Below are 26,993 nucleotides of genomic sequence, written 5' to 3' on the forward strand. Positions count from 1 at the left end.
CGTTTTCGTTTTACTGAGGAGAGTACAAAGTAAGTTGCCTCAAACCTTCTTCCTTTTCTTGGGCTTTCAACCAGCATGCTACGTAAATAAAATGGCAAAATTGCCTTATAGAAACCCATAGAAAATGTGATTAAAAAAAATAACCAAATTTGTTGGTGTTATAGTGCGATAGTTTTACTTCTAAGATACGTTAAATCAACAATCTTAAAAATTTGTATTGCATGTACTCAAAAAGCTCAATTGCAGGAAGATCGTTTGTCGGCATCGACCAGTCTGCCAAACAAGCCACAGTGACTGCCATCCAGCAAGCGGCAGAGAGCACACCGACCGAAACTCCAGCAACCGGGCGGGAATTAGGCGAAATTCGAGGTTATCCTTGGAATAAAGCAATCGGTATCAGTTGCGAATGTTTGTGGAATATCATGGCAACAATCTGCACTGCAAGCTACAACTCGAAAAACCGTAGCCAAAAAAATAATGTACAATTAAAAATTAAATAAGTTGAAAACTCGGCGCTTCAGCACCTGTGAATTTCTTGTGCACAAACATCTGATTGTAGAACTGTTTCATCCATACGTTCAGTGTTTTGAGTTGCAGTTTATTTACAGAAAAGGGACAGCTTTGAGCTACTATAACTTTATTGGTATTTTTACCAAACGGAGAAGTATCGTGTTTTATATCATTACTCAATATTACCGAAATGGAGTTCCCGCCATTTCTTAATGTGTTGCCTATCCACTCCTACTACTTGCTGTTATCGACCCTTGACCTATAAACGCACAACTATGCACTCTCCGCTTATGAGGCATATTTTGAAGCATTAGTCTCATAAATTTTCATGCCTCTATAGAAGAGACCGTAGAATCGGTGAAGAACACCTTCTACGAAGCGGTGAAGAGCACCTTCTACATATAGCAACACTAGGTATTTTTCCGGTTGCCATGCTCAAAATTTAAAACTTTCCGAGGTTGTACTTCAGAAATCGCTGTTTTTATTAGAAATATTTACACCATAATCTTCTTTCGTCGTGGCTCTTATTTGCGGTGAAGTAGCGGAAGGGTCGTGAAATGCTTGTCGAAAAATATAAAAGTTGGTCCTATCTTTTTTTTTCTCTAAATCTAAAACATCTTGAGCTGCCAAAGCTTTTATTTTTTTAGTAGTATTTGATGGCTTTTTGAATTTTTTTTTGCACAAATACCCTATTGACACAGGGTATTTTCGGACGGATCAAAGATGGCCTATGGCGTCGGTGCGGGGGTTTTCTCGATTACACACGGTGTATCCAAGTCGTATGGTCTCCCAGGTTTCGCCAGTGTATTCCAGGTGGAAGTACTGGCAATATTGGAAGTCTGTCGATGGCTGCAGCGTAATTCGAGCCCCAAGCGTAACATAGCCATTCTGACCGACAGTAAAGCGGCCATCAAGGTCTTGTACACAACGACGACATCTTCCCGGCTGGTGGGGCAGTGCAGAGACGCGCTCAACCATCTGAGCGGCACGATCAAGGTCACTCTTCTCTGGGTTCCCGGGCATAGGAACATAGAGGGGAATGAGCGGGCTGACGGATTGGCCAGACAAGGCTCTGCTCTTGGCAGTCTCTCGGCGAATACAGTCGATGTTCCGCTGGCGGCTGTCGGGGGCGGAGTCTACTCGCACTACCTAGCCGCCGCGGGCCTGAGATGGCGAAGGCTTACAGGCTGTGCCAAGTCAAGGAGAATTTGGCCCGCTTTTAACATAGCCCGATCACGAGAACTCCTGTGCCAGACGCGTGCAAATACATTCAAGATTACGGTCTGCACGGGGCACTGGCACAGAAGCTCGCGCTTCGGGTATAAAGCATTTTTTCGTATATAGCTACAAATTCAACATATTTCTTCATATTTTTTCAAACTACATATTAGAGCCATAGATATTATCCTCGCCCTAAACAAACAAACTGCTTATTGTCGAATACTGTACATAACATGCACGAATATAAATTGATCGTACCCATATTTCCGATTTACTTCGTGCATACATATGTACATATATAGTACGTATATTAGATACGGCTGATTTAATGTACAAATACATCTATCTGAATTAGACACTACCCGCAACCTTCATTAGCATGCATCTGCTATATAACTACATAGACACATGTCTGTTTGGAGTAATTGATATTCACATACAAATTACTAAAAAACCAATAACAAAATAATTCTTTGAGACCCCATTCATAAGAACTCATTTCGTTATGGTATTGACGAATTGATATGTGATGATGACGTCATGCAGGTTGTAGAGTGGATGAAACTCACGACATAAGGAGGGTTCATCACTGTGATTTTTGTCAGATTTGTCGGTTGGATAGGGTCTGAGAACGGGACCTGTTACACTTTTTGATGGTCATATTTTGAGCCTTCGCTCCGATATCGAATATGGAACGAGTTTCAAAAAATACTAATTGACACCACATGGCCACATTCTGTGAAAAAAAATTTGCACCCTCCATTCACGTGTATGGGGAGACCCCCTTAAACTTAACACAAAATGGCGCCACTTGGTGCATGTAAGGGGAACAGCAGATCACATACTCTGACTAATTTTCGTGAAAATCGGTTCAGCCGTTTCCGAATAAATCGGGTGTGACAGACAGACAGACAGACAGACACCGACTCGATTCTAATAAGGTTTTGTTCCACACAAAACCGACAAAAGGGTCTCTCTAGAGTGACGCAGAACAGTGGAGAGAGGGTGTAAACTTCTGGGAAAGTACTCGTATTGGGAGAACAGAAGCACATTAGAAATCCACAACGATAGCGCCTAGGTGTGGTTGACGCACTATGACTCACATAGAACTTTTTGGTAACCATATATTCTTTTATATCCTTCTGTGGAAAATCTCTCACAATTATTTGATTACCGTCAATAATATCCAGCAAAATAAAAGGGCAACACAAAATGTCAAAATAGCCGGGAAATGTGTAGATGGGGTCCCGTACACGGTTCGTTTACGGGACCCGGCTGTATTTTGACTCTTGAACAGCTCGCCAGCGAATATTGATTAGCACCGGGTCGCCATCAAAAGTGTTCTTCTTTCCAGTACAAATGAGGTTGTTGGCCTCGTCCCGAAGGGGGGTATCAAATGAAAGGTGTCGATGAATATTTTTAGAAGTAGATATTAGTTTGACATTGGTGGCAAAAGGGAGGAATGCGGGGTCCGAAACGAGTCAATTATTTGAAGGATCCATTTTCAGAAGCTACCCAAACTAAAAATATGAAAAAAATAATGGTGGTCTATGCACATGGTATCTAGGGCTCAAAATATAAAATTAATAATAGTATATAACTGTATTTATTGTTAGCATATTTTTTAGAAATTGACTAGAAATCACACTATCAGTAACAAAGTTATAAATAGGTCAAAGTTGTCTCTTGTGTGCAAATTTATTTATGTCAGCATGACACTAACGTGTCTGAGAACCTAAATGTAATGTGTATGAGTTGTGTTATCACGGCATATCCCGAGAAGTGATCTTTAAATAAAGGGAATTCGTTAAAGTTCACTTCTCGCTAGTCAAAAAAGCAGAGGCTACCGCAAATAATTACGATTTCACCATCGTGCACCACATCATGAAAGAAAGTCTCTCGGCGTTTCCAGAGGAACATTAACGGTAGACTCCTTATCTATAACGACGAGCAGCTTAAGAGGTGGAAATGAAACTTCTCAACCGTATAATATCCGGCAAAGTCCCGCCTCTTGTGGATGAAATTGCTAATAATATGCGGATACATACTACTCCTCCGAACAGACGCGAAATTATCTCGACTATCAATGCACATCCTGGGAGTTAGGGTTTAAGAATGCACTCAGAGTCTGAGACTTAAAGGAACAGAAATATTATAGAAATGAAATTTGTGGGCAAGCAAGCTGCAAATTTCGAAACTTCCCTGTTACCGAAATGTCCATAACACCTCGGATGGGGACTCACCCCACTGGCATGAACCTTGCTTATTGAAAACGGACCATGGTTGGTTTCTGGAATGTGTGCATGCTCCTTTACACTGATGTATCGAGACAAATCCCTTGTCGGATTGTTACTGACTGGCAAAAACATTTGGATCCAGGTCAAAAAGCATCACAATTGTATGGCGCTATGCACCAACGTAGGTTTCTAATATAGTGGAGAATGGTGCTTTCTATGAACAAAGATACGCAATTCAGGAAAGGTTTTCTAAAAGTGACACAGTAATCACGAAGAATGATCTAGATTCTAAGGTGGGCTGACAACACTTTGCTTGCACATGAAAGCGGGAACATGGCCTTGAGGACCTTAATGGTAATGGTGGCAGGTTTGCCGATTTCTCCAGATTGCACCGCCACGTCATTGGTTGTACATTGTTCGAGCACAATGCTTGTCATAAGGTCAGTTGACTTTCAACTGACCGACAACAAAGAGTTATCAGCTCAACCACTTCGCGATCAGCAGTATATTTAAGAGTTTTCTCCTGGATGTGCGTAACAAGAGAAGCGTCGACATCGACCTCGAAAGGGATCACCATCTGATGGTCGTTTAGGTTCGCTTGTGCGTGGTGTCCATCACTTCTAGCAGAGTTGGGGAGCTGCAGCCTACACAAACTCAACATCGACCGCTTGTATGATTCAGCTGTCGCTCGACAATGGGAGAGCTAACTTGCTGATCGGGCAGTAGATACACTGAATAACCCGTCTGAGAATATTGATGAGCATTGAGCATCAATCAAAAATGCTCTTTTTTGAATGCTACGCAGGTCGCCGGCCACGTCCCGAAAGGGCGTTACAAAGTCTAGTTGACTGTGTAATAATAGAACCGGATCGCATCACGGAAGAGTTCGAATGTGGTTATAAATCTTTCGATGGTCGTGGGAGGAACGTTAACGGTCGACCTCATTCACGATGATGAGCACTTGAAAAGATGGAAAGAACACTTCACTACGGTTCTTAATCGTATCACATCCTGTGAAATTTCGTCTATTGTGGGTAAAATGCAGATATGAACTGCTCCTCCAAACAGAAGACAAATCATATTGACCGTCAATGCACTCACACTAGCAGTCTGGTCGCAGAGCTATTCACTTCTGGTCTTACAGTTTCTCCAAATCAGCTATTTCAACTTAGATGGAAATCCGAAATCTTTACCAGAGAGCGGAAAAAGTGGATCATCGTTAAGCTTCCAAAGGGCGCCTGTTTTTTAATTGGGTGTCTGCGTGCTCCCTGCTGTCACAAAGATAACTCAAATATTCCTGGAACGCTAAACTAGTAGGCTAATTTCCACTCTGGATCCTCCTGCATTGGCCAATTAACACCCAACAGATTATTGATTATTTTGAAACAATGCGGACAGAATAGAACTCCGCCTCACTTGCTCTTCATCGATTTCGGGAAGGCTTTCGACAATTATTCAATTCAATTAATATCCTTTCTCATCATTTATTTGCATGGAAACTTTCTACCAAAATAATTGACAAACAAAGAAACTTACTTTAATCTTCGACTAAATACATTCTATATAACTGTTCTTCCTCTACACTTCGGAACTTTGGAATGATATTAACTTTCACGATTTCAGAGAACCCTTCTGAAAGACTCGGTTGTACAAACTTCTTCCTGTGAATACAAATAGAAGGTAACACTTAAAAAATTCACAACAGTACACCAAATAACTAACTTTAGAGAGTTGAATACCATGCTCGAGATTTTTATGTGCGACTTGTCGGTTAGCTCCCGAAAAATAATGTTGTGCTTCATTTGGGACGAGGATGCGTTCATAACAAAACATCGACAAGTTATGTTTTTGGATTTTGCAATACTTATGAAACGGCTCCGCGTTTCAATATCGACGTTTGTGTTATCAATGACCACAGATTTTTGAATCTGATGGCAATTTCATTGAAATATTGTTTTTGTGTATTACTTCATCATGTACTTACGGAAATATTTTTTTCACATAAACTAATACAGGCCTGAGCATTACCTAGAGTATCTCTGTTTACAACTTCATAGCCTAGGGGTTGAAGATACTGACGAGCAAAGAAACTTTTGCCAGAACCCGGTAATCCAACCATTATTATTATCTAGGGCATATAGATTTCAAACATTTAAGAAGTCAATAGAATTCATAATATACTTCGAGAGTTCCTGAAGATAGTTTAGAATGTTTCGGGTCCAATAAATCCATTTGGGTGTTTTCCCTTGGGTTGAATTCAGGTAGGCACCAAGGCGTGGGCTTTCTTTTCTGCCGGATCAAAATTAAGGTAGCAAATATCCATTACGGAATTAGTTTAGTTATGATATACCAAAAAGTACTCCTCCGGAGTGAAAAATGGTATTCCTATGTTTATCGCATACAATCGATCAGCACAAGAATGATCTTTTTTAACTTTCACAGGTGAAGTCTGTTCCAGGCGTCCGGCTGCATCGCCTACATAAACACTTTTTTCCCGGTCAATTTTGATCCCATCGTTTTTCTAATATAAATGATCGGACCAATATAAGTACCTCCAAAATTCATGTGAAAAATTACGTGTTGTTCCAAATAATTCCACATCCCAAGTTTTGGTTTCCGATAAACACTGTCAGAAGTTGCAATGAATGCCTGAACTGGTACATTCAGTTTTTCGGTAATTGACATGATTTTAAACTGTAAAACTAATCAAATCAAGTGGTTACAAAAATTTCAAGTAGAAAACTCACCTTGAACTCCTTAGTTGTCATTCGTCCTTTAGAAATTCCACCTTGATTGGTGAATATCACAATTTTATAGCCATCTTCATGCAGTGATTTCAGCACGCCTGGCACTTCTGAGTAAGCTATTTGCCAATCGTCAATAGTCTTCGGAAATACCCTTCCGGATTTTGTTTTTATAAGCGTGCCATCCATATCAAAGGATGCAATCTGGAAATTCGACCGTTTTCCCAACACCAAAAGAAATAATTATTTAAATCAATATAAATACCCTAGTCAAGACTGGTGTCTTTTGTGTTAACTAGATTTTCATTAATAATTTTACCTTGTTGGAACTTTTCACCCCATCACTTGTATAAACAAGTAATTTCCCCGTTTCAATAGACTCGAATTCGCTTCCCCCTGATTGTTTCATAATTTCATTCCTGGCGTGTGCGGTATTACTGTTTGTTGCCATATTCTGCTCAGAATTCTAAAAAAATAATTTCAATCAAACTTTGTTATCTGATTATAAAAGGGGAAAGAACCTGTTTATGGTCTACTGGTTTCTCGCCTACAAATTGAACTTTATAGGGATATCGCCCATAAACGATTTCTATGATATCATCTTTGTATGCCTCGTAACCTTTCCCTTGTTCAAGCATGAAACCATTCAAACCGCTAGGATTCAGCCCCTTAATGTTTATACTTAACGCTTCCTTATTAAAATCAGGCTTCACCAGAACTGTAAAAGAGCATGTTGATTGTTTAAGCTTGCATTTTATAAAAAAAAATGTTTACAAGATTAGCATTTCCATTGGTCGCTATAAAATTTACTGTTGATATTTGTGACCACCAAATTTTGAAAAATGCTTTCAAATGCCTACCCTGCTCCTTCGAACAAAATATATCACTAATTCCAGTCTTTTCCGATCTTCCGATAGTGAACTTTTCTTCACTGTCTAGTTCAATATCTTGTAACTCATCAGATAGACTTTTGAGAATGCACCTTTTCTTACTGCTGGGGGCAGCCGTACTACTTGGCTTTAGAAATCTGTAAACGAAATGACGTTATTTCAGATAAGATTCATAGATCGGTCATAAGAAAACTATAATACGGAATTTTTATCGAAATTAAATTAAAAATTTAGCGAACAATCAACTTCATCCAACCCATTCGTTGAATTACTTTATATAGGGGTTGTCACAGCCATTTTTTTGAGCGCTCGTATTTCTTACTGTTGACACTTTGTTTGATTTCTTTAAAACAAAAGTATTACAGAAATTATTTTTTTTTTTACTTTCGAATACTATTGTTGGAGTATTTTTTATTCTTTGAAAGAAAAGATAAAATTTTAATACGAAGCTGCACTTTCAATCTTTGAATTCTCGTCTAACGCTGACTGCTATTATTTCTTTCGCAGCTGTATACATATCCATCCTATCTTTGAAAAAAAAATTCTTCTTTCTGGAATTTACGAGCTTTCAAACTTATCTCTTAGTCAGTGTGCATTTGTTAACTAAAAGAATAATTTGAAATAATAAAACTTGAAGGGAACAAGTGGTTCCCGAAATATCGGAATTTGCAAAATAAAACTATCAACACTAGCGAATAGGAAAAACCAAGTTTTATTATTTCAAATAATTAATCGCTAGAAACACCGCATTACAGTCAGATAACAGAATAAAGCAGCGACGTCGTTGGCTTCGATAGTAGAATATTTATTGTTCATAAATACCGATATTTTGATCTGTTAACAGACCAACAGGGGCTAATGAAAGGAATAAGTCATTCTAGAAATACCGGTGTTTGCGAGACCTTATTAGCGAAAAACATGATGTCGATGTTTAATTCATTCATTTATAATTTAGAAGGCCTTTATAAATACGGGAATGTACACAAAGTTTGCAGTGTTTGTATTGTATTATGTTGAAATATAGTGCAAGTTTCAAAAAATTGATTTTTTTGTTGACAAACCAAAAACAACTTCGTTGTTTACAGAGGGCGGCTAAATTATTATACTCCAATCAGATAATTTAGTTTTAAAAGTTTTAAGTTGCCGTAGACCATACATGATAACAGAACATATATATTCAATAACTAAGCGTGCATTTTATTGCATATTGATCCGAAATATTGAAGAATCATATGTAAGTAGAGCATATGTTGGCCAAGAAGACTACATACGGAAGGCACTGAATGTGATTGCGTATATGCAAGTAAGGTGCGTAAACATCTAACGCAGATGGCGCATGTAGTTCATGTATTGGTACGTCGAAGACGCCTAGATGGTTTGCTTCTGTATGTTTCCCCACCCCATGCGTGACTTACACGACACCATCAAAACGTCGCGCAGAACTCTTCACATGCAGGTGATAGATAAAGAATAACTTTTATTTTGATCATTTTTTATAAAATATCAACTTTTAAATCTAAGCGCAAAATGTGTAGCTAAATTGGTATCAAGGAAATAAACATTTAATGCTATTTATCATCATCAACGGCGTAACAACCGGTATCCGATTTAGGCCTGTCTTAATAAGGGACTCCAGATATCCCGGTTTTGCACCGAGGTCCACCAATTCGATATCCCTAAAAGCTGCCTGGCGTCCTAGCCTCCGTCATCGCTCCATCTCAGGCGGGGTCTGCCTCGTTTTCTTTTCCTACCCTTTATAGACTTTCCGGGTGCGACTATCCTCATCCATACGAAATAAGTGACCCGCCCACCATAATCTATTGAGCCGAATTTTATTCACAACCTGACGGTCATGGTATCGCTCATAGATTTCGTCGTTAGGGGGCCAAACATTTTTCGGAGAATTCTTCTCTCGAACGCGGCCAAGAGCTCACAATTTTTCTTGCTGAGAACCTAAGTTTCCGAGGAATACATGAGGACTGGCAAGATAATTGTCTTGTACAGTAAGAGCTTTGACCCTATGGTGAGACGTTTCAACTGGAACAGTTTATGTACGTTGAAATAGGCTCTGTTGGCTTTGATCGTCGTGGCTGTTATCGGTGGTGATTTTCGATCCTACATAGGAGAAATTATCAACGGTCTCAAAGTTGTAGTCTCCTATCTTTATTCTTCCCGTTTGACCGGTGAGCGTTTGATGTTGTTGGTTGGTTGGTTTTCGGTGCTGACGTTGCCACCATATATTTTGTCTTACCTTCATTGATTTGCAGCCCAAGATCTCACACCGCCTGCTCGATCTGGATAAAGGCAGTTTGTACGTCTCGGGTCGTTCTACCCATGATGTCGATATCCCCAGCATAGGCCAGTAGTTGGGTGAACTTAAAGAGGATCGTACCCCTCGCATTTACCTCAGCATCACGGATCACTTTCTCCAGGGCCAGGTTAAAGAGGACGTATGATAGGACATCCCCCTGTTGTAGACCGTTGTTGATGTCGAATGGTCTTGAGAGACATTGGTCAGGGTCAGCCTAGTCAGTTTTATCAATTTTGTCCGGATACCGAATTCTCTCATGACCGTATACAGTTTTACCCTGACTATGCAATCATAGTCGGCCTCAAAGTCGGTGAAACGATGGTGCAACTGATGTCCATATTCCAAACAGTTTTTCCATCACTTGCCGTAGAGAGAAAATCTGATCTGTTGCTGATTTGCCTGGAGTGAAGCCTCTTTGGTAGAAGTCAATGATGTTCTGGGCGTATGGGGCTATCCGACCTAGCAAGATAGCGGAGAATATCTTATAGGTGGTACTCAGCAACGTGATACCTCTATAATTGCTGCACTGTGTGATATCTCCCTTTTTATGTATAAGACAGATAATGCCTCTTTGCCAGTTGTCAGGTATTGATTCGCTGTCCCACACCTTGAGCACAAGTTGATAAAACACTTGGTGTAATTGGGCGCCTCCATATTTAACCGATTCGGCTGTAATTATGATTTTTAAGCCGATGAATTGCACGGATTGTTTCGTCTATACTTGATGGCGGCAGCATTTGTCTGTCGTCTTCAGTTAGCGGGACCTCCAACCCGGCGATGTTCTGGTTGCTCAATAGTTCATCAAAGTACTCAACCCATCGCTCCAATATGCCCATTCTGTCGGAACCCAGACTTCCCAGAATGAGCATCGAGGTGTGTGAGGCTTCATCCTGCTGACTTGTTGGTAAAACTTCCGCGCCTGGTGTGATTGCTCCCTGTACTTCTCGAGTTCACAGGACTATTGGTTCTTCCAGGCTTTCCTGTTCCGTCTGCGGAGTCGCTTTTCCGCTCGACGGAGTTCGTGATAAGTCTCCACGCGTGCCCGCGTCCTTTGAGAATGCAGCATTACTCGGTATGCAGCATTCTTTCGTTCCGTTGGTAGCTTTGCGGCTGGGACCATGTATGTTTGTGGCCGTATTTATGATAACGTTCTTCAGGTGATTGTGAAGATCATTTATTGATACTTCAAGTAATTAAAAATATTAGTGGTTTATAAAGCTTGCGCTTGGCCTGGCCAGGCGCTTGGAAACATTCTATGAAAAATCGACAAGTAGGGACATCATCCGTCTAAATCAGAGGCAATGAAGATTTCTTTTGCCCCTTATATACATTCGTAAACACGACGTAAGTGTCAACTCTATCCATCAAACTTTCCGTGCGCTACACTCACTTAGTTGTAAGGTACCTGCACTCACTGAAACGTAGTTTGCCTTGCGGAAATAATGCCCGAACACAGGTTCAAAGGGATCTTCACTCGTATCTTTACCTGGGCAGCGACACGTTGCTGAAAGATTCACAGGCCGCAAAAATGGAATTGCACTGAGCGGGATTCGAATCTAGGGTCGGTTGGATATTCCGTGGCATCTCTTCTCTTGCAACTTGATTTGAATTTAAATAATAGTAGCACAAAATTTTAACGCAATCGTATATTATGAATTAAGATTGGAGTTTAAAAAATGTTAACTTACATTGACACGATTTTTAAAATTTAAACCTGACACCAAAGAAACTGGATTCTGTCGGGCGATGGCGATACACTTCTTTCGAATATTTTCTCTCGGAACAGCTAAGAAGCTTTCTGCGGGTTTTTGTCGAGTTATTTGTTTACGAGGCACGAAACAGTATTTCACCGTCTTCCTTGGCATTTCACGCGGGAAATTGATTTTCGTAATTTTATACTTTTATGAGTGCCTGCCAGTCACCGATCCGCTGAAGTTTCTTATCTTGAGTTGTAACGTCACATAACATAATGCGGGCTTTTCAGTGCGTTTGAATTGGTTGCAATTTAAAATTCTGATAATTTCGGTCTTTGAGAATTTTATTAGATGACAGAGAGAAGTGATTGCCGTCATTAGTGAAAATAGGCCGGGGAGTCTTTAATGTTAGTGTTGAAATGGCTGTATTTCCAAATCTTAGACAAGGCAGAATAAGCGTCGAGGTCTTCAACTTTCAAGCGAAAACAAAATGTTCTTACGGTGAAAAAAGGAGATTCTGTAGAAAATAGATAACGGTGAAAGTAACGCATCTCTAGCACTTTTTTATGGTGTTGGAAAACTAACAAGCACCGATATAAAAAAATCGAGAGGCTCTCACAATAATTGTGGCTATGATGGATAGTGGTGACGGAGTGAAGAAAAGAAAACTGATGAAAAATGCGAAGGATCAAGAACTGGATAATGCTGTTTCAACATCTTTACTCACTTTTATGTGAGAAGTCCCCCGAGTTGAACAAAAACTCGATGGGTCAGAGAATTTTAGGGTCAGGACTGGTTGGTTTCAAAATTTCAAGTTAACACTATCGGCGAATTCTAGTGCAGTAGAACATTTTAAGAAGACAGTGGTTTCATAAAAAGGACATAGTCACGACGATACCTACGATGCAGACGAAACCGGTCTTAACTGGAAATCATTCACAAGCAATTCACTTGCATCTTGCCGCACGTGGTTTCAAAGTATCTAGAGAAAAAGTGATAGCTATGATGTGTGCTAATGCTACTGAAACTCATAAATTGTCATTGCTTCTTTCAGACAATCCAAGAAACCGCGGTGTTTCAAAAACCATCAAAAAAGATCGCTAGATGAACACGAAATTATTCATCGAATGGTACAAAAGAAATTTTATAAAAACCGTAAAAAATAGCGACAGGACTTTCAAGATATGTATCTCCCACCAAACGTTACATCTTTAATCCAACCTGTGGACTAGTCTGAAATTAGCACTGATGAAGGGAACAAGTGGGTCTCGAAATATCGGTATTTGCAAGAATAAATATCTACACCAACAAAAAAGACAACAATCCATATTGGGTCAGGGCCTTGAAGTGTGTTAGAGCCCTTCATTCAAGACCGTAACGGTACACTACCGAACACTGTAGGAGGCAATGTGATCAGCATTACGCTCGCCCGAGATTATTACCCTGATTTGAATCAGGTACTAATTCACAGCTGAGTCGACTGGTATCCGACGTCAAATCACGATGCAAAACCCACTGCCGCCAGCGAGATTTGAACCGCGACCTTCCGTACGCCAGCCTTGTTCTCTAGCCACTCAGCTATCCTGTGGGATATACAAAATATTAATGCAGTGTTATACTAAATTTAAGGGGGTCATCCCGCTAGGTTTATATCGATCGCCGTAATAAAGCTCGGTCCGAAAGACGTTCGAATGACTTCGCTAAAAGGACAAGAATTGAAGGGAAGGCCGCACATGTGTTTCTCTAAGAAACCTAAGGTATATGGACTAGGTATAGTAGACTAATGGTCAGTTAAGGTTTTATGGCTAAAAATTGTATTTTACTTTTTAAATGCGTTTTTCTCGAGACTGCATGTTGAAAATCGGCTGCCACCATAGCGCAAAATCTATCCAACGAAATTCTTTGAAATTTTCACGACTTATTTAGAACATATTTCTACGGTCCGCAAACTAGTTAATTGCGATTCATTCAGTAGTTTTTTTTTATTCATTGAGGAAGCCGTGAAAAAACAACAAAATTCACAAAAAAAATTTAACAAGACACCAAAAATTTAGTTTTTAATATTTTTTAATAATCCTAGTTTCCGGACTGTAGTTAAGTCTGTACGTTGAAATGCCATTTACTTTTTTTCTTTAAGATGATCGCAGCGCCCTCTAGCGTGGCAGCAGAAAAACACTTTTTTTGGAGATGGGTGTATAAATTGCTCTGTATTTCAAAACGAACTATGTGATTGGGCTGGAAAAATTACTATGCATGCTCAAGATATTAATAAATCTATGGTGAAAAATTCGTATTTGTATCTTTCTCCAGTTCTTCACAAAAAATTTCTAAAAAAAGCCAAAAAAACGGCCTTCACAAGGGATAACCCCCTTAAGGTAAAGTCACAATACAAGTATTTTGGTTAAAGACTGAAATTGAACAGTGTTTTTTGCTTGTATAAAAAAATTCAAGTCAAGCCATCTATGAGTTTTTCTCATTTATTTCATAATTTGAGCTATACGATCAGACTTGTGTGTCACGGTATATGCATGCTTTTGTTGTGGACGGAGTAAAGTGGAAATGCGTGAAGATGTGTTAGATCAATTTCGATGCAACATATATATGTATGTACGCATTGATAGGCAATAATAGGCATATTTACGGTTTTTATATGTATGTGCAGATGTGTAACTTGGTGTTTAGCAAAATATGAAGGAATATTTTATATTCTAAAAACTTGCATAGGAAGGTCCACATATAAGATGAATACAAAACCTTTATACCCGAGGCGCCCAGCTTCCGGTATCCCGACTTGTTTATGTGTGTCGCGGGATACATATAGACTCATCACACTTGACGTTTTTGGGGCTGATTAGCTCCAGTTGCAGCAAACGGCATCACTAGTGGAAATCCTGTGAGAGATAAATGAAAGGGGGAGTAGAGTACTATATGAAAAGCTACAGTCTGAGCTGCTCCCAGACTATGCCTCTTCCCCACCTCATGTATATACACACACTCGAGATCTCAGAATCCCAGCATTTGCGGATGAATGGAAGTAACAGTTCTGCAGAGGCTACGAGAACTACCCGAAAAAGTTCCAGGAAGACCGTAAAGACCGCCGGCTTTACTCCGTTTGAATACGTTGATGGCAAAATAATTGCTGCTAGACGACCACCAGATCACGAAATAATGTAGGATTAGGCTCGTTGCTGGTAAGGGGAACCCAACTGCCCTTATGGCGAATTGTGCGTTAATAGTGTGTCACTGATGACGAGGCAACCATAATCTCACACTTAGTCTCTACTGAACTGTTGTTCTCCACTATATCAGAAACACAACTGCGGTGTTCCTTATCCTGGAGCGGAATTTTGTATGAAGGAGGAAAATTCTGGAGAGTATTCAACTTCCTCACTTCGCTTAAATCCAGCATGTCCAGCTAATACCACTGGAATTCTCCCTCGATTTGGAGAAAGCGAGCTTTCTGTGGGTCCCTGGTACCATTTGTTGAATAACCTACGTACATTCCAAAAACCAACCATAAACCGTCTTCGACAGTCAAAAGCCGTAGCCGTAAAATCAGTCTAATTCCGAGCCGTTACTGAAGTTTCGATAGCAATAGTTTTGGAATTTGTAGGTTACTATCATAAACGCCAAGGACACACCGACACTTGCCAATAATTGAAGTAAACTTACATGTTTCCTGTAAATAATTGAAGTGGTAAATTACTTCAAGCGCAAACGCGTTGGCTTACGCCGTCAAATTTAGAAGTCACAAGATCCGGCAATGGAATACAACCACATGCGACTAAGTTTCATTAGATGGGACGGCTCGATGAATAGTATTCCAAAACAATCATCTGGGACGTAGAGAGAAAATCTGGTCCCCGGTGTGAAAATTATACTAAAAAAAATCGGTCCTGGGGTGAAAATTGTGTCATATTATCCCTATTTTTATTGAAATTCTCCGGGCCAAAGGAGTATCCCCCTTGCAACCCACAAAGAAGACAAACTTCGATCGATTTTAAGCAAGTTGTGATTAATATGTGGACAAATCACAAAAAAAAAAAATCGAAGTAACAATGCGACATATCGTGGAAAGTTATAATATAATATAAACAAAGGACAGGAAAAAAGAGTGATAATGAGTGAAATATCCAAAAACTCAAGAACAAGAGTTGTAGGAACTATTGCAAAAGCGTAATGTGGACGCTAACACTACGACGGTGCACAGAACTGTAAACAAACACGGGTATTCCCTTCGGATAGCTAGAAAAAAGCCTGTCATCAGTGAAGCTAAAAAACTTAAAATAATTTGCTTTTCTGCACAAAGACGAGGACGAATCTTTCTGGAAACAAGTTGTGTCAGTACAAGATATTTGGTCACGATGGTCCATAAGAGGTTTAAGAGACAAAGAATTTACGAAGCACCGTGAAACACGGCCGAGGTAATGTGCTTGTTTGGGGGAGTATGAGTTGGTCAGGGGTCAGTAATGCAGCGTTTATTGATGGCAAAATGGACAAGCATATTTTCCTAAATATTTTGAAAAACAATTTACAAGAATCTATCAACAAAATGGGCTTGGGTTCGAATTATATTTTATAACAGGGCAACGACCGTAAACATACAGCCCGTAGGGTACGTGAGTGGCTACTGCATAATGTTCCAAAGCAACTGCATTCGCCAAAGCAGTGTCGCACATTTGTGGGACTACCACGAAAAGCAGTTACGCAAACACCACATTCTTTCAAAGAGTTCTCTAAAGAAGACCCTACACGATGAATGGAATACCTCCAAGTATTATTCAGAAACTGCTGTCATCTATGCCATCGCGGCTGCAAACCGTCGTGGAAGCCAAAGGAGGCCCAACCAAGTATTGATATTTAACCAATGAACAAATACCGCAGAATAACAATAGTCGTACGATCATTGTTGTCGCCTAGAATTATTACTTTGGCTATAAAGTTTATTTGAGTTGTCTATTTGTTATGTTTCTCTTTTTGTAACGTTTATTCTGACTTAATTGAAATAAATGCAGTTTGTAACGTTTTCAAATGTCGTACGATGAATTATGGCCCCTAGTGTAGGTCTTGGACCCCAAGGGCACCGCATTAAGATAAACCAAAGTATCACGAATAAAGATACAAAAGCGGGATTTTCGCAGATGGTGTATTATTTGCGAGAAATATTTAAACTTTTGTACTTTTCCACACCGCGGAAGGAAAAGAAGGAAATCGTTGCGTCATCATCGAATCCAGGCTAACGCTGTCACTAGCAGTTGCAAGCACATTTCAATTTGTCTTTAAGGATATTTTTGTTTCGCTCGAAGAAATGCATTTCGGCTTTTCGACTAACTCGAGTTGGTTTTTTACCACAGCAGTTTTGAAATTCATCTCACAAACAACGCATTTGCACTTTCTCACCCATTTATGGTCAAGCAACGAAACCTGGCGGCCCAAGGGAAGTTCCAACCAGACACTGGACCACTGTACAAAATCAATGGAGCCTAAAATAAAGGACACGAAACACTAAACTCAGAACGGAGCGCAACTTTCTCGTCACATCTTAAAGTTGGAGTTTCTTGGCATCCTGGAGCGGTTTACCTGACAAACTTGCAAGCGGCTATGGGGGGATTCGTGAAGGTGAATCCATCAAGTGATATTATCGCAACAGTGATAGGTTTCTTAATGAGCCAAAGCACCTTATTACCTCTTCATGTCGCTGATTCATTCGCTCCAAAACTAGGAAACTATTCTGTCCCGAAACCCACAATTTACAATTTGTTGACAATGCGGTTGACGTTCAATCAGGTGTTCAACTGCGCCTTCTTCTTCCACAGCGAGCAACGCCGACGACCTTCAAGTTGGTTGGGGATGTTCTGGCGAGGCGAATTATGTGTCTTGTAATATTCAGAAATACTTAAGTCCGTCGAAGTCAATAATTATAGTGAAACAGTGATTTCTGCGAATAGCTAGGCACAAAAGTGAGCGTCATGAAACTCCAATATAAAAGAAAAAATACAACTGCGAGTCGGAACGCACCCGGAGATTGTCATAGCACCCACTATCGGTGCGGTAATGCAGTGCCCGTTGTCTCTCAGCACCGACGTCGTTCGCGTAAACGCAGATTCGAGTCCGAGAGGTTTTTTGGTTGCGAGTCCCCGAGGAGAGTTTGTTTTCTTTACGTCCGAGTTTTTTTCTTATTCTGCGACTTGTTACAAGCGGACGAAGCGCGAGTTCCATCTAACAATTTCCTTATTTCGGATTTGAGTCGCGAATGGCGGAAATCAACGGATAGACGAGTAAACTCGGCCGTGCGGGCGAACGTCACATACGTCGCGAGTGTGAAGGAGGAAAAAAGCAAACGAGAAAAATCTGTCTGCGGTGGCCTCGAGCAAGAGACCCAGTGCCTTTCGAAACCCTTTTTCCAGTAATTAATGCTACAGTTCAGGTTAGAAACTTGATGTTTTGCCGATTAGTGTCTCGGACTGTGCGCGATCGCAGGAGAAAGGATAGCGTCCGAAAAATTGTGCATCGTAAAGACGGAAGAAAATTTCTGTGGGCAGGGCCCGCAGACGTCAATGGGTCACTCTGCTCTCTTGCATCTATGTTTTTTGAACGGACTGGATCGAGAGATCTCGGCGTTGCACCAGCTCGCTGCATTCTAGCCGCCGTGCGATTCCCGTCTGAAGGTTGGGCAAGGGAGTTTTGGGTGGCAGGGGCGGCAGTTCCTCTAGTGGAGATGGGAGCGCTGCCAGGAAGTCCCAGGATACCGCTTGAAGCCCAAATGGACAAATTGAAGCATTGGACGGGCCACGAAAGCCTGGACACCAAGAGGGGCCACAAGCCATGGACGGCGGGCGAGAATTGCGAACATTTTGCATTCACCAAGCCGTTCCTCACGTCTCAATTAATCGTCATGCAATTCTCGCTTCAATTCTGCTTTTGCTCGACGAGTGCAGGGCATTGACTCGTTCCGCTCGTCGATGTCTGTTTTGCATATTTTTCCTCGTACGTTTGACGTTTGTTGCCCTCAATTTTCGCTTGTGTTTAGGACGGACAGTGGCCAGCAGCGGCGAGCTTGAATACTTGGTGCTGGCGGTTAGGAGTGCTGCACGGTCGCTGCGCAAGGGGAGGTCAGTCTATTGTCTGTCGAGCCCGTCGCGGAGTGCTTGGAGTAGGTACACTTCCACATGCTGAAGCCCATCTGTTTCTGATCGCATGTAATCCAGCTTCGATTGTGGCAATTTGGATATGAGTGCGTTCTCGAGCGGCATATTCTTTTGAGCGTATCTGCGCGGATAATCTTGGCTTGGACTACTATGCACAGACAATCCACCTGCCTGCCAACAGGCGGCGTATGCGGAAGACTTAAAAATTTCTCCGGCTGCTGTTTACTTTCGCGGGAGATTCAGGCTAAGCTCCTGCATGCCAGGCTAAAATTAGATTTGGGGCATGATCGAGGCGATTAGCGCGAGGTAGATTAGAAGCTATTGGCTTGGGCTCTATTGTATTGCTTTGCTTCCGAACGTTTGTTCAGTTGGCGGCTGGACGACGCATCAATTCTCTCTTCCCGCTAGACTCTGCTTTTAATTGCTTGATGCGCAAGGTCGTGTCAACAGATTTAACGCCCAGCGCCCACATTAAGAAAAAGAGTTCTCCACTGAGCAAATCGCTCGAGCGATTTCATTAGTCATTGACCCATGGCCAGGGGTCTTGGGGCACGGCTGGTTTGGCCGACGATAACATTAACTCGACTCAAGTTTTCAAATTAATTGCACAATTGTAGGAATGACATAGTTTTAGTTGATCTTATCAGAATTACAGAATTGAAATACTGATTCGGATTGCTTTAGCCAGTCTATCTTTCGTTGAAACTTTCAGAAAATCAATGAATGGGCTGAGGGGGAGATACGAAATCTTATCTCTGCTATTCGGTGACTACAGACTGGCAATTGCCTACTTGCATACCGAGTTATGTGTAAGGCGCATGCAAATCACTTGGTCCAGGCTGATTAAATTGATCACCTTTAGGTACGCCCTCCGCGTCCTACTTTTACTTTTTAAGAAGCAAATCTCAAAAATTGTTGCAACAGAAGCCTTTTAGCAAATACTCTAATAAATCCTAGACATATCGATAAGCAATGTGGATGAAAGAATCCATCATTGTTGATGATTCGTTTTGTTTTTGTTGTTGATTATTTATTGTTTTATTCACGGTGCCGGCTCACGATGGTCCTCAAAAAGATAACAGGCAAAATGCTAATGTCAGCGAGTATGATAAACTCGCTCCTTGCCTTACTAAACATCTCTGATTTGCGACTGCGTATATTCTCAAAGTTGGCCTGAGTTGTGGCTGTAAATATAAGTTTCTATTGTCAGCTCTTTTTCAAAATATAAAGGCATCAGCACCTTGTGGTCATTGGACATCCATTAAGTAAATTCAAAGATATCAACTTTACTTTAAAACAGAACTTCAACTGTTAATTTAGGGTTTTCGATGAAGTTGGCTATATGACTTTCGGAAAATTTTTTAGCAGGCCAATGAAAATATTTAAGTTCCCAAAATGTGCTTGCATTTTCTTTGAATTAAATATTTTCTGCGCTTGAGGATGTAGTCGTTTATCCCCTCTCCCAACATTGATCGAAGCTTCCTGTTTGGTTTGTCTACTTATTTTGGTCCTGTCTTTGACTCGTTTTGTATTGGGGTCGCCCGTCAAGATTCGATATGGTCATAAAGTTTTCAAATAAATCTATAAATGTTTCCCATCGACTTCGGTATTCAAGCCAATTTTAGCTAGTGAAGTCCCGTCGAGGGTAATGTGGTCCAACTGCGTAGGAAATAGTTTTCCGGCATGTTGGCAATATTGCCATGTGGCCTGATTCCTCCATTCAAAACGATTTCGAGTTTAGAATGTAGAACCCGGGAGCATCTCTTGCGGAAAATGTCGATCCAATCTCCCGCCAAGTACGAAATCCCCGCCATTGACTTAAAACTGATTAATTATGGTAATGGAATTATCGATCATGCAAGTGTGTACAAAGGGTATTGCGAGGTTAAAAGCGACAGCACTTTCGTGCATGACGAACAAAGAAGCGGAAGAGCTTCAACGGGAACTGACAAACCTGTGGCCCCAAGGCAGCTGACACTATAACTTTTTTCGAGTATAAACGTCGCTCCAAAAAGTGCTACAAACTCGAGGGTGATGGTTTTCCCCACTCTGTTGTTACTGGAAATGAAGCTTGCCTTTCCCACTACACCCGTGAATCCCAAAAACAAGTCTTAACTATGTCGTCAAACCTTTTCACCCGCTATCCATAAAATCGGAGTTTTCGAACCATAAAAGCATAATTTTGATTGGTGAGATCGCCAACTGTGAAATCCTAAAAAATGAAAATGGCGAGAGTTTGCCTGCTGCACGACAATGCCAGAGCTTGCATGGTCTAATTTGGATAGGACGTTTTGGAACAATTCACACGTTCCTCGCAACCCCGTGCCTTCAGATTATCATCAGCCTACTTCCCTAAAGATGCACATCAACAGAAAACGGCAGAAAAAGATGAACGAATGGGCAGGAGAGGGGGGAGGTGTAGAAGTATGTGAAAGTGCTGGCGGGAAATTTTTTTCGAAGCAGACATTGAAAATTGATTCCCGCCTTATCACTTGCATCAAAAGGAATAGCGACTATGTTAAAATAATTTACATGTGTACAAATATAACCTTGTATTTTTTTAATAATTTTTTAAGCACACACAAATTGTGCACACTTGCTTTCTGGTAGTGCCTCATACATAATTATACTATCGAATAAACCTCTCGATTTCTTCACGATAAAGTCAACCCCAATCTATCATGTATGCCGTTATAGTGCGTTATGGTGATGATCCAACGCTACATTTTCGCATCCCTTACGGCGAAGCGGCGTTCCCTGTTTTTAATAACAATAATAGTATCCTTAAAAAACTTTGAGTTTTCAGTTTCCTACTTCTAGGTGTTTCAGTCTTAACTTAAGTTATACGTTAGACATTGTCCCAGAATATGAATTCATTGTGGTGGTAGCCGACCCCTCACAACCATAGAGAGTGACAGCGCGAAAGACACTATAGATTTCGAATTGGAGACGTTTGATGTTTCGATCACATGCCACTGCTACTTCGTCCAAATTGTGTCGATGCGTGAAGCAATGTCATTGCATATTGAACCATTGGCTGAGAGCGTTGATCGGAAAAAAATAACTCACTCAGTTCTGTGCAAATCTCTGGCACTGATAGTGATAATATCTATTTCCAGTTGGTTTGCTCGTCGACAGTCAAAAATTCTGTCTGATTCAGATTCTCCCTTACCCCCAGTAAGGAAAGTTGTCCAAAGTGTAAGGCGCTGGAGGATAGTGGCAAGAACAAAAAGGATGTGTAGGTCTTGAGAAGGAACAAGTAATTCTCGAAATACCGGTATATGCACATTAAAATAAAATATATTCTAACCAAAAAGAAAAAAAGTAAAATAATTTCAACTAATTAGATCGCTAGAAACAACGCAAAATACATTTAGAAAGAGACTAGAGCGGTCTTGGTACAACTGCCATATTTCGAACTTTACTCTCCGCGGTATACCGATTTAACTCAGCGTACGAGTTCTTGCACTAAATGAGAGTATAGGTAGCACCCGCAAAACGCATGTTCTTAATCGAGGAATGCAGAGAGGATGACACCCCTCAGTGTTCTACCATAGCAATTACGCATCGTATATTGCCTTAGTAGTTTTACACTCGTTCACAAACTCGGCTTGGTTCACGGTTATTTGATTAATAGCGCGAGAGCAGCTGTCGAGGGTACATTATTGAATACACTTAAATCAGATGGTAGTTTGAACATTTTGAAGGATTGCGTTTTTCCACTTTCCAATGGTCATGTTTTCTTCTCACTCACATGGTGTTCTATGCGCATAAATAATGCGTTTGAGGAAATCGCTAAGCTAGAGTTGAGTCACAGCTCTTCGTTTACATGAGCTCGGCTTCCATGTCGTCAGGTGGTCATTCGGTTGATTGCCTTTTCAAGTTCTATGACGTTGACAGGTAGAATTGATTCAAATGTGGAGGTGGTGGCTGAACATTGGCGGCTCAATATTGGCATCGACATATCACTTTTAACAAATGTTTTATATTACATCATTGAAAAAGCTTTGAGAGTGTGGACTTTCGCACGTATAAAATTTTTAGTAACCAGTATCTTCCTGATGCCTTTCGACAATGCATTATAAATAAATATTATTATAATTATAAATAAATCTATACATCTTCTGAGCTGCGCTGCTGTAAAAGATCCGATTCTATTCGCGAAGTGCTTGGATACGTCGAACACTAGCACAAAGATTTAATGTTCTTACTAAGGGTAAATATCCGATCTCCAGACATCCATTTTTAACTAAAGGCCATACATTCCTGTGTGTGTTCTCTCATTCCAATGTTTGATGCGATAGTTATCCTTAAAAAGGTAATGTTTGGATAATTTAGGTACTGGTCCTATAGTCTAAGCATAAAACCTTCATATTCTTTGGGAATGTGACATGGTGTTACCCTTCAGCTCCCCCCACGACCTCCCGAGACACCCAAACTCCTCTTCCACTAAGATAGTGTCACGCTAGGGTACTCGTATGATCCTATGCAGACAGGTGTTGACGAAGGCTTGGAGCTTTTGAGTAAGAATGGAATTCACTTTCCACGTGCTAGTATAGAACAGTCTCAACTTGATCTTGGTGTTGAGATAACTGCATTTGCAGATTTTAGACAATGCAGCCTCAGACTGAGCATCTTGGTTTTGATGGTGTTTATCTTCACTCATAACTTTACTTGCCTCTTTTTGCGATCCAGAGCCATTTGGCCAAGGTCCATGACCTGGCGAGAAAGCATACCGATGTCATGAGCGTAGTCGTGGTGTCTGAGGAAACAAGTCGTAGTCCACGTCCCCCGGACAATGCAGCATGAAGGACGCCACCGATAACAAGGAGAAATAATATCGGTGACATGACGCAACCCTGGCGGACAGCCTGCTCCAGGATAATCATAGCCATTATGGGCAGGGAACGCGCAGATTCTCCTCCAATTATCATACTCGAAAGGTATATCCTTCTTTGAAATTTTAACGGTCATCCCCTTCTACCACTCTCTGGGAAAGATCTCGGATTCCCAAAGTTTCCGTACGAGTGGAAGTTGCAGATCGCCAGTAACTCTGCCGGGAGACCGTCAAGCCCTTCATTTGAGCTCATCGATGGCCAAAATAATTTCCCTTTTGCTTGGAGTAACAGTTGGTATTCGCTTGCTACGTTGACTAACCATTTTATCGCAAGAGGCGGAACCTCACCGAATGTACGTATTGCGGCATCTTTCGCTTCCCTAACCAATTCAATAGCAAATTCTTTCTTGTCACGGCGCACACTACGCTGAACTTCTCGTGGCCGAAAGCCTGTTTAGCATACGAGAAAAGAGCATTTTTGGTGACAGCCCAATGCACATCGATATTCTAAGGCGTGTTACTCAGTATATCTGCCATCCGATCAGAGAGATAACTCTCCGAAGGTTGAGCGACAGCTGGATCATACAAATGGTCGATGTTAAACTTGCGGGTCGCAGTTCCCCCACCTTCCTGACCGTAATCGATCATCAGTTGGTAATCTCCTTTCGAGGCCGATATCAGCACCTTTCTCGCTACGGACATCCAGGAGACTCCTAAATCTACTGATGATTGCGAAGTGGTCGGTCTGATTGCTACGGTCAATTGAAACCCAACTGATCTTATGGCAGGCTGTGTGCTCGAACAATGTGCCGCCAATGATGAGGCGGCGGAAGTTGCAGAAATCCACGAACATCCCTGCATTATCGTTACATTCGCCAAGACCGTGTTTCCCCATCACATATCCCAGTAAGGTGTTGTCAGAGTCCATCTTGGCATTCAGATCACTCATCACGATCACAATGTCGTCTTTAAGAAGGAGAAATCATGTCCTTAGTAACCGTTTTTCGAAGTTGTTTTTACATGAAATTCAGCTGGGTATGGGACGAGGCAGCTTGCAACACGTTTCATACCCAAAATTTCCACCACAATGTGCTGAGCGGTTCCATATGCAATACCAGTTTACTAGTAATTTCTCTTAGGCTGGTGCGACAATATTCGACTGCCCATTCCTTTCATTTTTTGATGCGCTCGTCGGTGTTTGATATGGATGGGTTTTCGAAACGGTATCGCCACTTTTTGTCTTTATACCACCCATAAGTCCTAGTTTTCGATAGCGCAGACTCTGCAAAGCCTTTTTGCAAAATTTTCAATGCATCAGCACACGGAACTTCATATACAAGACAAAATATCAAATGAATTCTTTTCTTTCTCAACAAAACTATCCATATTAAAACGCCAGGCGAATACTAATGATGTATTGACACTAAATGTTGACAAGCATGTTAGTTATGGTGCTAGCAACTTAAAAAAAAGAGAAAATAACCGATTCTGCCATACGCGATTTGTTTAAATTAAAAATTCCTGGCAATTTTTGAACATAAGGTATCCCTTGATCAACGGAACCAATCATCAGTGTTTTTGACGGTTTGAAGTCCTTCAGGTGGTGTATGGATCAGATTCGGCGATAATTATCTTGTTTAGGCGCATTCTGTTTGATCCTACAACGTCTGGAGTGATTTTATCTAAACCAGTCGTTGAACGTCTTGGCAGCCAATAATAATGAAGTGATAGCGCGATAGGATTCATTCAGCGTTGCATTCTTCATATTGCATATTCTGTGTTATATTCAGGTGCGCGTTTCATTTAGGTCATCTATGCTGGAGTTCTTGTTTGTAAATATCACAGATCAAATCCATAATTCTTGGATACGGATACACCCTCTTTTGTTCGCCAAACCGTCGACTAAAGTGGGAAAATTTGTCCAGATCTTTTCCCTGTATTTGCAGTTGTATTTAGTAAGACTAGTAGCTGTTGGAATGGTTAGGGAACTTCAATGAACTAGTATCCAAGTATCCAATTATTCAACGATTGAGACTCCCTTAGAGCGCCATAACTCACATTGAGCACAAGGCGCCGTTAGCTAACTAAGAGAAAATAATAGAGGGTTTGTAACCGACTAGGTAGCTGCACACTGATGATATGATATACATATATAGTTTGAAAATTCTCTGCTCGGGTGACCTCATCATGTTACAGTTGATAATTGACGGTATTGCACTATTTGGTGGATTTTCGGCAGGTGTTCTGCACTGTATATAAAAATCAGCATTTTTCGGAATATGTAGTAGCCACCATGGTAGTTGAGGGTCGAATTGACGCCGAGTTTCTACTATTCTATGACTACAATCAAGATAGAGGTTTGTAGATAGAGGCAACATGTTCAGAGATCTTGTGTTGAATACTGCTGCATCTTCTACTAATTTCAAGAGTGATATTATTCTGCAGTTGTTTGTTGTGTAAGACTGTGGTAAATCGACACTGTAGGTTTAGTATCCTTATTGTTTCTGTCGTATAATATTCTACCAGATGTCAGTAATTTTTATCAATAGAAGTGCGTCTTGTTAATGTATTCTGAAATATACATATGCAGCCGACGCACCACCCTGTGTTTACACATAAGTGTGCTAATGGGAAGATTCAAATAAATTAGGAGAAAATCGTCAAATCCTGATTGAAAGGGCTTACCGAGCGCTTTTTCTAGAAGGTATTAGATTGATATGTTTCGGAAATGTTTCCATGACCCGATATTTTTTACAGGCTTGTTATAAATATACATATAACTTTTTTTCTTGAAAAAACAGCAAATATCATTTTGTTACTATTTTGAAATGAGCAGGAGCTAGCAAGTACCTCAAGTTCTTTCATCTATATAAGTCGACTTTTTAAAAAATACATGTTCCCAAATGTGTGCGACGCACTGTGTGTCACCTCGAGATATGTTTCTTGCTATCTTAACATGAAACAACATTTCCTTATACACTGTTTATTGTTGTCCTTTCAACGGCCTGTCGAGTGTATAAAACATATGTAGGCAAGTAATTTCTTTTAAATAAAACCTTCCAAGAGATAAGAAAACGTAAACAGTACGATATTTTATAAACCTTAGTCAACATTTTTGTGGTAGTATGTGGAGGCGTTGGTGGATGCATATTTCTCGCACACAAGAGCATAGACATGCAACCCATGCATATTGCATCAAATGTTAAATAATGCATCCGCCTTATATGTGAGTCGCAACAGTGATGATAAGTTTGTATGACAGACTATCAGACTATCGGTAGATACACAAATGCCCACAAAATTAAAAAAGAACTCTACAAATAAAAATAATTTAATGAAATTCGTATAATCTTTCAATTTTATGTTTATCGTATTCCACGTGATATGCGGAAAGTTATAAT

General features: G+C 40.7%; 2 protein-coding genes across 5 annotated transcripts in view; one reads left to right on the forward strand and one right to left on the reverse strand.

Moving 5' to 3' along the window:
• Positions 1 to 5,438: 5,438 nt before the first annotated feature.
• On the reverse strand, positions 5,439 to 17,562 carry LOC119653875 (uncharacterized protein F21D5.5). Of its 4 annotated transcripts, none has more exons than XM_038058983.1 (11): positions 17,294 to 17,562; positions 7,573 to 7,739; positions 7,234 to 7,430; positions 7,032 to 7,178; positions 6,716 to 6,916; positions 6,546 to 6,662; positions 6,319 to 6,489; positions 6,150 to 6,257; positions 5,953 to 6,096; positions 5,691 to 5,896; positions 5,439 to 5,629 (listed from the first exon to the last, which is right to left on the reverse strand). In XM_038058983.1, exons 1-11 carry the CDS (start codon positions 17,299 to 17,301, stop codon positions 5,506 to 5,508), a joined length of 1,590 nt encoding a protein of 529 aa, XP_037914911.1. In that variant the 5' UTR covers positions 17,302 to 17,562; the 3' UTR covers positions 5,439 to 5,505. The 4 variants fall into 4 exon arrangements, with proteins under 4 accessions (XP_037914911.1, XP_037914912.1, XP_037914913.1 ...); XM_038058984.1 differs by lacking the exon at positions 17,294 to 17,562 and adding an exon at positions 11,602 to 11,884 and having other exon boundaries at positions 5,506 to 5,629; XM_038058985.1 differs by lacking the exon at positions 7,573 to 7,739 and having other exon boundaries at positions 5,506 to 5,629.
• A 136-nt stretch (positions 17,563 to 17,698) lies between these two features.
• LOC119653874 (sarcolemmal membrane-associated protein) overlaps positions 17,699 to 26,993 on the forward strand; it is a 34,427-nt gene continuing 25,132 nt past the window's right edge. Inside the window, exon 1 of the mRNA XM_038058982.1 lies at positions 17,699 to 18,034. The gene's annotated coding sequence lies outside the window, so the exon portion shown is untranslated. The remainder of the gene's footprint in view (positions 18,035 to 26,993) is intronic.

The sequence above is a fragment of the Hermetia illucens genome, chromosome 4, assembly GCF_905115235.1.
Source record: "Hermetia illucens chromosome 4, iHerIll2.2.curated.20191125, whole genome shotgun sequence".
NCBI lineage: Eukaryota > Metazoa > Arthropoda > Insecta > Diptera > Stratiomyidae > Hermetia > Hermetia illucens.

What these genes read in the sequence shown, in the direction of transcription:
- LOC119653875 (XM_038058983.1), bottom strand. An exon ending in ATTTTGTTCGAAGGAGCAGG is followed by an intron (nt 7,431 to 7,572) that starts GTAGGCATTTGA and finishes GCTCTTTTACAG; the next exon opens with TTCTGGTGAAGCCTGATTTT. An exon ending in GGAATTATTTGGAACAACAC is followed by an intron (nt 6,490 to 6,545) that starts GTAATTTTTCAC and finishes CATTTATATTAG; the next exon opens with AAAAACGATGGGATCAAAAT.